We start from the raw sequence: 11,025 nt of genomic DNA, 5'->3' as shown, positions 1-11,025 counted from the left end.
GCGGTTGGAGCGGGACGAAGGTGACTTGGATTTGCGGCGCGAGCGGAGAGGGGGCCGTTGGGGGGCAGGAGGAGGAGATGGAGAGGGAGGTGCACGGTTGGACGTTGTTCTGCTCACAACTTTGACACTCTCTCTTCTTTCCCTCCCTCTCCATCTGTCTCTATCCTTACCTGAGGACAAAGAGGCTGCTGTAAAAAACACAAATATCAAAAAGCAACTGGCGGAGGAGGATAGACACGCAAAAACACAGCAAACAAGCTTGGAAAAAAATTGTGTCAAATGCACGGCCAGCCACTGAAATATAATGTAGTATATTTTATATGTATCTCTCTCTCTCTCTCTCTCTCTCTCTCTCTCTCTCTCTCTCTCTCTCTCTCTCTCTCTCTCTCTCTCTCTCTCTCTCTCTCTCTCTCTCTCTCTCTCTCTCTCTATATATATATATATATATATATATATCATAAACAACAGTGGCAGAGGTGTGCGCGCCGCAACGTGCTGGTTTTTGTGCTACATGGTGGTGTACTACTGCACAACATAAACAGAGCTGTTCATAATATCACCTTATTTATCTACACAATAGGGGGCGAAACCCCTCAGTGTGATGTAGTACATTTGTACAGCTTTTATCGGAAGTCATTAGCTTGGGGAGAGGTACCCCACAAGGAGAGCAGAAAGTGTATAACAGAAGTGTATATCCTAGTTTGAGTGGCTATAAAACAAAATGGCTTGTGAGGTACACCAAGTCTGCCTGATGAGTCACTGGAAGTCAATTAAATGAAGAATTTAAGATGGGAAGCCTGATCCAGTGCCGGTCCATGAATCCTCAGATGCCTGAAATTTACAGCGCCTCCAATTACCCCAGATAACCCTAACCACTGGAGCAAAATCTGATTTTTTTTTTTTTTAAACAAATCAGGCATAGAGCTTTTGTATTCATTTGAATGACAGCCCCCTCCCAATTAACTGGAAATCCTGTAACTAGGCTAAAGATGAAGAGTGCGAGAGCGAGACGGAGAATATAGCGTATATTCCCACGTCCATGACATCTTGGGAAATCGCCACAAAATGCTGACCACCTTTACTCATTCATGCGGAGTAATGCCACCAAGTGGCTGACAGTAAGAAGGGCTGCCAATGTTTTTTTTTTAAATGGGTTTTCCACTTAAAACCAAACAGAATTTAGACTTAGAGAAATGTTGCACTTCAAAAGACCTCCTGTTTAAAAGCATGAAGTATGATTATTATCAGAAATAAAAGACTCAAACAAGATCTCTCTCTCCCTCTCTCCATCAATGTATTCAGATTTCCATGTGATTACTTGTTATTGCCAGCAGATGGCGCCATTTGTGACGAATTGCTAAACTCTTTTAATGTTGGAATGCTATTCTTCAAGCAATACATTTTTTAGATTATGACAAGGTTTTCATTCACAAAATTTGGTTACTCACGGCTCAAAAATGCTCTCAAAGAGCCACCTTGTATTTCTACAAGGCAGCACAAGTCTCTTTGTGTCGGATTAACATGTATGAAGATCTCCACGTCTTTGTACATTCCCCCTTTCGCTGGCGTTTCTCTGACAAAGTCATCTGATGAACATTTGATTGAACTTGACACTTGAAGCCGAACATGACAAAGCTTGCATAACAAGCCACTGAGCCGAAGGGAATCCATGCACATCTATTAGCCCAGTTCCCCCGAAAAAAAAAGCCTTTGTAGCCGTAAAACAAAAGCGTTTGGCTCCCTCTCCTTCACTTGTTCTCCTTCTCTCACACGAAACGAGAAAGAAGCAGAATAGGAAGTAATCATATTTAATCGCAATTAATTACAGATTTATTTTTTTTGCGATTGAATTAAAAAAATGTAATCGCTTGACAGCACTAATTTAAATGTATTGAGATGCGAGGGTTGAGATCAAACTGCCATGCAGTCATTCACTCACAACCACCTTTAGAATCTAAACATCTGTGTGAAAGTAGCCCGAATTCCACAATTCTATTCTCCCTTTAAATCTGTGGATTATTGTCGAGCAAAATCAGCGAAGAGACAATGATGTCGAGCAGCATTCCCGTTAGAATAGCTGCTGTGTCACAGGACTTGGAAAAGGTCAAAGGACAGATGAAAGAAATCGAGGCAGCTCTGGTAAGACAAAGAGAGACTTGAAGCTCTGAACATTTATTGTATCTATTTACAGACACTTTGCAAGAGAGCAGAATAAGGTCGATGTTTTCTGCCATTTAGCTGAAGAAACAGCGTCGCTGCAATGCAGTTGAACAACAGAAACATACACTCATTTCAATCGTTTGGCTATGTACAAATGAACACTATTTGTTTTATTGACAGGGTAAAAAATAAAGTTTGGGAGATAAATTAATATTTCCTCAAGGATAGAACATAAAACAGAAAAAGTGGGGAGGGGATCATAAGTCGTAAAAAGGTAGTGAGTCGAGAAGTATTTGAGTTTTTTTGCCTTTTGCAAGTGATGGGAAAATGAAGCTTCAAATTTGCCTCATGACCCAGTTGTTGTATTTTCTTGTCCGCTAGATGGCACTGTTGGTTTAAATAAAGGGTTGAAAAAATGGCAAGTCAGTGTGCTTTCAGCCCAATGTTGAACGGAGAGCATTATCGACTGGAGTCCAAAAATACTAAAACTGGTTTATGAAGCAGATTTGAAGCTTCATTTACCCATCACAACCTTTTGCCTTCATTAAAGACTTTAAATCAGTAAAATGTTGGCGATACTTTCAGTGATTCCACTTTGTCCAAATATTTTTGAGCACCCCGTTAAGATGGAGGTGACAATTGGCGACTTGGTGGTTTACTTGCCTGATGCAGGCAGCATAAAATCAGTGATTGGTGCGAACGTGGGTTTTATAAAAAAAAAAAAATAAATGGAAGGACGGATAAAAATACAGGCACTGCACTGTGAATAAAATGTCATTTTGGGGAACCTCTTCAAGCAAATCTATAAGTCCATACTCCAATCACGTTGACTGTTTTATTTCAAATCAATTGTGGTGACGTATAAAGGCAAAAATGACGTTCCAAATACTTCTGGAGTCGCTGCAGGAAAGCTACCCCGAGAAAACTTTCCAGGAATAACAAGACCGCTTTGTGATGTTGTGCAAAGCAGACAAGAAGACTGGAAAGGTCGGCGCAAAACTATCTGGGTGTTTTTTGGTCTGCAAGCGGTGCCAGCGTGCACAATAAGTGTGGCTTGTGTTTGCATGAATGGCATCAGGAGTGCCTGAGGTGAGAGTGGTGAAAACACAGAATGTACTGTACTCAAGTTGGAACAGCTGAGCAAATGCGTTCGGTCACGCTCCTCGAGCAGGGGAGGGATCTGCATTCGTATGGTCAGAAAAAGACGTACGGGAAAAGGATACACTCACATCATCCATATCATATAACTTAGAATTTCAATTCTTTGAGCGTGTACTGTCAAGGTGATTTCAACACAATGTGTCGAGTCTTGTTCGCAACGGGCTAAAGTGCATCGGTATGTTCTTTTTTTTTTGGGTGAAGGGAACAGGATGAGAGTTTGGCACGGGTCATCCTTGCACCCCGCCCCCTCACAATTACATCTCAGGGGAAAAAAACAACGAAAATCCACATCAAGCCAGCTCAAAGGTTCACACAGATACAAACACCGCGTAGGAAAAATCCCCAGGACAGCTTGGGACATTTAAAAAATAATGCATCCATTTATCCTCGCTTCGGCTTCCTGTCCTGTGTCCGGCCCACTTCGACGCAAGATCACAGTGCATACGTAACTATTCGAATAAAACAAAGCACGTTTGTAGTGTTGAGCTGTTGAATGCTGCTGTACCACAGGGAGTGTTTTTATTGTCCCGCAAGTTAGGACGGAGCTGACTAAAAGGAAGGGAGGAGACGTGGATGCATTCAGTCTTCAACTGAAAACGTCAAAGTGATTTGAAAGAGGCGGCGACCGCTCGCAGGCGGCCGAAAGGGAGAGGTGAAAGGTCAAACGGGGGAAGTACCTGAGCTAGGCCGAGCGTCCCGTGCTTGCTGTTGGGCTTGGGGGAGGGGCTTAGACGGCAGGTTGGAGGGGGTGACGTAGTTGAGGCTGGAGCTATTGATGTCCCCCTTGCCCACTAGGGTCAGATCCGACAAGGCGTCCTCTTCCAACATCTGGACTGACGGCCCCCTGCCAGTGTCCTTGAGTGCACCCTGCTGGGCCTCCTGGGACGGGTGGATGGGAGAGATTGTGGCGGGGAACGGCGAAGACGCGGGTCTGGCGTTCCGCCACCCTCCAATGTCAGAGCCCAACGCGGAGTCCAAACTTTGAGACTGATGATGAGCGTTGAGAAAATGGCCGCCGCTTGCCCTGTCGTTGTGGCCCGGCCGAGCGCTGCCGTTGCCGGGGTTACGGGAGTGAGGGGTGGAGCAACTGGGCTCGGGGTCAAAGGGCAGAGGCGCAGCTCGACCGGTCGCCGACGGTGACAGGCGAAGGAAGTCTGGGAGCTGCAGGTCACTTTTGTTCAGCAGGCCTCGCTGGTCGTCAGCTCTGTTGCTCTGAGCTTTGGATATGAGGTCGAAGAACTCTGTATACACGCACACGCACACGCACACGCACGCACGCAGATGCAAAAAATACATGTGCAGACAAAAACACGTGAACAAACCACCCGAAATGCAGGTGAAAAAAAAATGCTCATTGAATTTCAGGCGGTATGCGAGCAAAAGGGGGGAGCAGTTTGGCAAGCAAAGGTGACTGCGCTACATATAGCCAGCTCGTGATGCGCCCGCAGAACGGCACACATGCCAGCGAGTTAGTGTCATTACAGCAAAACAGCTTCAGGAGGAAAACCAAAAGAACAAATCGAGGAAAGAAAGAAGAAGGAGTTCTTTGTATGTTTACCTTCAGCTTCGTCTATATTAATCTTTTTCTGCTTTCTTTTCTCCGGGACCTTATGAAGAGAGACAGAGTGGTTGGGTAAGGCCTGGCTCCTTGTGTCAAGGCCGGGCCCGGCCTTGCCGTTTTCCCCCTGGGGGTGGGCGGAAGCGGCTTTCCTTGACTGCCTGTCCTCCCCCTGGGAGCCACAAGGAGAGCGGAGCGAAGAGGTGTCAACGTACAGCACGACTCATGACTAGAGCTACTCATGGAGTCCAGAGTGACGGCATTGTGATGAAGCGTTTGGGGGGGGAGGGGGGGGGGCTCTTAAAATGCATCTTGATGGTGCAGTTGTGGGCTAGATAGCCAAATGGCGTTGATGGACGCTTAACAATAACGATTTAGCGCTTTTGGGTCGCTTGGAAGCTGCGTACAGTCGCTCATTATGAGTCAATAGAAGGACTTGATTTCTCCCAGGAGCGTCAATGAAGAAAGGTTAGAAGAGAAAATGGATATCATAACCATGCACTGTTCTAACTAAATGATGAGAATAAAAATATCAAGTATTCTTAAATGTAAATGAGCAATGCTACGGAAATGACCATCGAAGGGATGAAATTTTGGCTTTGCAAATATTTCAAAGAGTGCCCAATTGAAGCAGCGGCCGCCAACATTTTGCTTTTTCATGGACCGGACCGGACAATGACTCACAAATTTCATATCGCATGAAGCAGTGAGAGGCAATTGTACGGAGCCCCTGAGCTGACATGGAAGGGAAAAAAACAACAACTTTGCGCTCCCTCGTAAAAAAAATTCAGTCAAGTTTGTTTTGTGATTGTGAGAGATCGCAAAGTATTTTGCAAGAGGACATAAAGGGTTGATTTTTCTTCCATGTTATCTTAAAGGCTCCGTACTGTTGATATATGAGTTCTAAACAAATTGCAAGTGTGAGGAGAAGAAAGTAGAAAAGATCAAATTAAGGTTTCCCAAATGGTTGGAGGCCGCTGCTATAAAGGACTGAATCCAGTTTTTTTTTTTTTGTTTTTAAATGGACAGCGTAGATTTGACGCCTGTGTGCAATGCACCACCAACACTTTGACACACAACAACAACAACAACAACATCTAACAACTAATGTCAAGCCACACGACAGAAGCAAATCAAGCGCAAAAATCACCACTGCAGATTATCATCAATTACATGAAAGAATCGACAATCTACGGTTGCAGGACTCCCACCACCACCAACTCATTTCTCCTCCAGGGGGAACTTGTGTAGCTTTAAAAAGCCAACTAACGGTTGTCATGAATTGGTCAGTTGCGTTATGACAGAGGAAAGAAATTACAAAGAAGATGGAAGAGTTGCCGGAACGACAGACAAAAATAGAACAAGGGAATCATTGAGAGTGTGACGCGGCTTGCTGCCCAAAAAATTTTTAAAAAAAGACATACACGCACACATACGGGGGCGGGGGCGGCCATAGACACGCGTCATACAACTGTGCACATTCATAGTACATTGCAAACAGACACGGGTCAACTCGGGAGAGCGGGGGGGGGGGGACACTTAGTAGCGTGATATCATCATCAGGAAGAGGAGACATTCAGTGAGTTATGAAACATTCCAGAGTCAGGAGATGATCGAAAAGCTGCGAGACATCTTACTGTTGTTGATTGGTTTCTGCTCGCGGAAGTCCCGATGTGGCTTTTGGACGGCGCTTGAACGACAGAATGGCGCGGTGACTCGACTGAAGATGTGAACAGAAACTGAACGTGGGACTTTGTCGTACCTTTTCCCGGCATGTGATCCGCCGAATCCAAGACCACTCTCAGCCCATCCAGATTGGATATCGGGAGACCGAGATCTAAGGGCTCCGATTCCCCACTCTTGAAACACACACATTCAGACAAATGAAACGACCGAAGGGGACTTTTTCAATGCAGCGGCCTTCGAGACGTAGACTCACAATGCGTGCCACCAAATCTGAGAGGTGCAGACCATATTTGGCTACCACCGGCCTGAGAACCTCCGTCACTGGCTTGGTGGGTTTGGCTTTTAAGCCCACTGAGCGGTTAATAGGGACCAAATCGAGCCTGGAGCACAATTCAGAGGTTGAAAAGAAAAAAATGAGCTGAAAATGTCAAAAAGGTATGGTAATAATGCAAAGGAGGCAACATTTCTGACCTAAAGAGAGTGCGCTTCTCAAGTCTCAGGTCGCGGGAACACAACGTCATACAGTCTTGATCCAAAACGAGTGGCTGGCAACAAAAAAAATAAATAAAAATAAAACATGAAATCATACAATGCTATGAGGAAAAAAAATCTAATCTTTTTAATTATCATTCTGACAACAGATGACTCCAATTAAGTGCGAGGGCCACTTCAAATGAAGTTGACAACTGAGCACAAACCAAAAAAATAATCAAAATGCTGTTCAAATTTTACAAGTGTTGTCTACTGTGCAACCTCCAAAGTCAAATTGTCAAACAAGCGAAAATCGGAAGAAAAAATTATACATTCAACTTTCTCTTCTTTTTAGACTTAATGCATTCATCATTAAATTTGTTTTCATTTTTGAGCAGTGGTTAACTTATTTTTGCACTTGCGCGTCAAATAAAATGTTAATTCAAATAACCAGCACAGTTAATGACGCTAATTTATTTCGAGGGCAGTATTTCCAAAGGGAATAACTGTTTGAAAGTGACGCCGAGCACTGTTGCAAAACACGCTTTAAACTCATGACAGCGCATCTTTCAAGCAAGGACCAAAAACATTGCGCCTTCAATACTTTTGCAAGCGCCGGCTCCGCTCGTGTTGTACCTTCTCCCCTCCGACCAGGAAGAGGTCGATAGCTGCCAGGTTGATGCAGAGCTTCTCGCAGAGCCCCAGCAACAAATCCCTGATGGACACGCCCGTCCTCAGCGGCACAGAGCAACAAGAACCATCCGGCAAGTTGATGTTACACTGCCTCAAGGGGGCGCTGCCGCCTCCACGCTCCGAAACGGCCACGCGGGAAACGTCTCCCTGAAGCAGAAAAACAGACACGACAGTATGAAAACAGAGCGGAAAAGAACAACGCCGAGATCGAGTCACGTGCGCTCGTGAAAGTTCCTGACTTAAATATAGCATTCAGTTTTTGAGGCTTTCCAGACTCACCTCATTCTTCCCGGAGGCAGATGTGCCAAGTTCCAGACTGGTGCCAGACGACAGAGAACCCTGGGACTCACGCCGACCGTTGCTACCAGAGAGATCTGAAAAAAAATCATTCATTCGGCAAACTCAAGAAAGACACAGATGCTTTGGCGGTCAAACAACAAAAAAAAAAGGATTCCATTCATGTTTGCACCATGAAATATATCCGAATAGAACTTTCACAAATCTCGGAAATGTGTTGTTATTGTGGCAGTGAGAAACCGATAAAAACCGTCCCTTTATTTACACATCGAGAGACGCGCGTCAGCGATCTGACTTAATTGTCACATTTACACAGTTGTTGATTTGACGAGAAAACAGAAAACACGATTAAGTATGAAGATCTACTGACTGTAATTAAAGTCGGTCAGCTCTCTTTTCTTTGGGCCTTTGCCAAAGCTCCTGTTGCGGGACCAGGAGAAAAACATGCCCTTCCTGCGGTCTCCTGAATCATCCCGACTGTCATCATTCAAAGAGCGGCCTGACTTGCTCCTTTTGTCCTCCTGCAGGACCCAAACAGGAAGCGAGGAAATGTGGAAGACGGCAGTTGTTTTGAGTGGAGGTCAACAAACGCTGTTTTTTTTTTTTTTGCTTACCTTCTTGGGTGTGGACAGGTTGGAGCGGTCCGAGCCAGTGGTGCTGTGCTTGGAGGTGGGGCTGCTGGGGATGTGGTAAGGGTCAGGCAGGGGTCGGCCCTCCACCTCTGCTAACATACACGCTTGGTAGAGCAGAGACTTGAGAAAACGTGTATAGCTATCAAACTTCATCAGGTTGAAAATCTAAAAAAGGCAGAAGAAAAGAGAAGTAATCAGTGCAAATGAAGTTTTGGGAAAAGGTCAAAGGATTAGAGAGAGGAATGAACGGAAAACTCAGTAATCTGAGGGGGCAAAATACTGCAAATATTACTGATGAGATGATAAATAATTAATATACGTTTGACATCGGACCTCTTCATCATCATGATGTCAGCAATTGACGTGTTACGGTCTGAGAGCGTATGCTAACTTGCTAAAGTAGCCGTCGTCTTATTCTATCTCTAAGATACGTATTGATTGAAATACATTTCCGTTCAGAACTGCTGGCTCTCTGGCCTAACGCAGTTCCAGTCGACTGTGCGCCTAAGCATTTATTTAGGGTCTTTTCCGACTCTGTATTTCACTTTAGCTTAGCAACTCCTCGTTCGCCGCCTCGGTTAAAAGGCAGTAGTTTATTTGTCACCACGGAGGAGATGATCCGCATTACGCAGCCCGGTACTGCTGCTGTGGATGGATTTACATATAGAACAAAAAAAGTCCATGGTGACCTGGCGCAAGCTAGCTTAGCTAGCATTCAAGCCGCCTCAAAAGAAATTAGTTCCGGAACCACGGGCTTTTTTTTTTTTTTTTTTTTTTTTTTTAATTGTATTTATTTATTTACATCAGTACGGTGCTGGTGAGTGTGACCCTCTTTGTGAGCGTGGGGCACAAGAGCCCTTTAAAAGAAAACGCAGCTTTGACGATCTTGAAATTGCGATGTCAGAGATTGCGATTTCGGACGCAAAAACGATCAGTCGTTCAAACCTACCTAACGAGGATTATCCTTCTGAAAAATGGATGGATGTACTTTCAAATGACTGTTACAGTCTGTGTGCGCAGTGACCCACAGGATCCAGCAGGCGGCGCAATGTTGACTAAAGGTCGCTTGTTTGGCATTTTGTATTACATCACTTTCACCTACATAACTGAACTTTAGGTGTTACGCTAACTTGATTGAGGACACTGTTTGTTGTTTAGAAACACCATAGTGGGCAACCCCATCCCTCAAGCAGGCCTTCAGAAAAACCAGAAACCAGTGGACTGACTTGTTTGAAGTGGGTGTCAAAATTGCAATTACGGCATCACAAGATAACAGGCTTGGGGTTGTTTTGGAAAACCACATTTGAGGTTCAGAATCAGTAAACCTCATGTCAGATGAGTCAAAACATAAAGGTTGGCTTCAAGGATAAGCCTCAAGTCTTGTGACTCTAGACATCGTTAACATTTTTGATTTAATCAGCAGAGCTTTTCGGTAATGTTACCCTCCGCACAACATCTCATCTTGTCTTATATAAGCAACCACAACTCTACAACTAATTTCGTATCAAGATAGCATTTTCTAAGTTTTTTTTTGTAAATATTGAGCGGTGGCCTTCACACTGCATTCATTGTCCGATCAAAGCTGAATAAATGTGCGTTTTGAGTGCAGCACAGCCAACCTGTAACTGTTGCTCCTTGAACATGTCAGGTCGGGGGGCATTGAGGATGTCGTCGGCGAGTTGAGCTTGACTGTCTATGTTGACCGGCGTGGTGGCTTTGCTGGACAAGAAACTGTTGTAGATTTCTCTGGCTCGCTGAGACAACTAGCGGCAGGACGGGAGAACAAGCTAAAGCATCGAATATCTTGATCACTGATGGAAATACAAAATCGTGTATGCTGTACCTGCTTCTTGTCATTTTCAGACACATGGCTGAAGAACTCACATGCCTGCCAGAACAAAATGTTCTCCTCACTGAACTCTTTCTTCAGGAATTCCTGCAGTAAGAAAAAAATGGGGATTACAAATCGGGCTGGGTATCGATTTAAACTTCTAAAATCGATTTGATTCAAAACGGGCCGATTCGATTCCATTTTCGATTCACTTTGATTTTCGAATCAAAGATTTCAAGCTGTACCAATTTTACTTTCAAAAGGAAAGCATTCTCAGAAAAAAACTTAGCTGCAATTAGCTGCTTGCTAGAACCAGGTGCATTAGTAAAAAATCTAATATTTACATTAATTGAAGCCAAAGCAGTTCCATTAATGTATGTTTCATCAAAACAATAAATACATCTGCCTTCATGCTTGTTGTAGCGCCGACTTCTCTGCTTCCGCCATTTTGTTTTGATACACGACTTTCGCGTAGCGACAAGATCTCTCCAAGGTGAATTGTACTTTCTTGAACTGTCGCCATGGCAATTTAGACC

General features: G+C 44.3%; 1 protein-coding gene across 3 annotated transcripts in view; it reads right to left on the bottom strand.

Moving 5' to 3' along the window:
* Nucleotides 1-2,137: 2,137 nt before the first annotated feature.
* Nucleotides 2,138-11,025, bottom strand: part of rgs12b (regulator of G protein signaling 12b) — a 36,911-nt gene continuing 28,023 nt past the window's right edge. Inside the window, exons 8-19 of one of the 3 annotated variants that reach the window (XM_088302963.1) lie at nt 10,502-10,594; nt 10,278-10,421; nt 8,641-8,823; nt 8,397-8,547; nt 8,009-8,103; nt 7,673-7,876; nt 7,037-7,110; nt 6,819-6,945; nt 6,642-6,738; nt 6,517-6,569; nt 4,880-5,051; nt 2,138-4,562 (exon numbers count right to left, since the gene is read on the bottom strand). In XM_088302963.1, the coding sequence (XP_088159089.1) occupies nt 3,982-4,562; nt 4,880-5,051; nt 6,517-6,569; nt 6,642-6,738; nt 6,819-6,945; nt 7,037-7,110; nt 7,673-7,876; nt 8,009-8,103; nt 8,397-8,547; nt 8,641-8,823; nt 10,278-10,421; nt 10,502-10,594 (1,974 nt within the window). In that variant the 3' untranslated portion in view covers nt 2,138-3,981. Of the gene's footprint in view, nt 4,563-4,879; nt 5,052-6,516; nt 6,739-6,818; nt 6,946-7,036; nt 7,111-7,672; nt 7,877-8,008; nt 8,104-8,396; nt 8,548-8,640; nt 8,824-10,277; nt 10,422-10,501; nt 10,595-11,025 lie in introns of all 3 variants that reach the window. The other 2 variants (XM_088302965.1, XM_088302964.1) reach the window with 2 other exon arrangements.

Source organism: Idiotropiscis lumnitzeri, chromosome 8 (genome assembly GCF_059441095.1).
Source record: "Idiotropiscis lumnitzeri isolate Australia: NSW breed Sydney's pygmy pipehorse chromosome 8, RoL_Ilum_1.0, whole genome shotgun sequence".
NCBI lineage: Eukaryota > Metazoa > Chordata > Actinopteri > Syngnathiformes > Syngnathidae > Idiotropiscis > Idiotropiscis lumnitzeri.
This window is presented reverse-complemented; position numbering and strand designations above follow the sequence as displayed.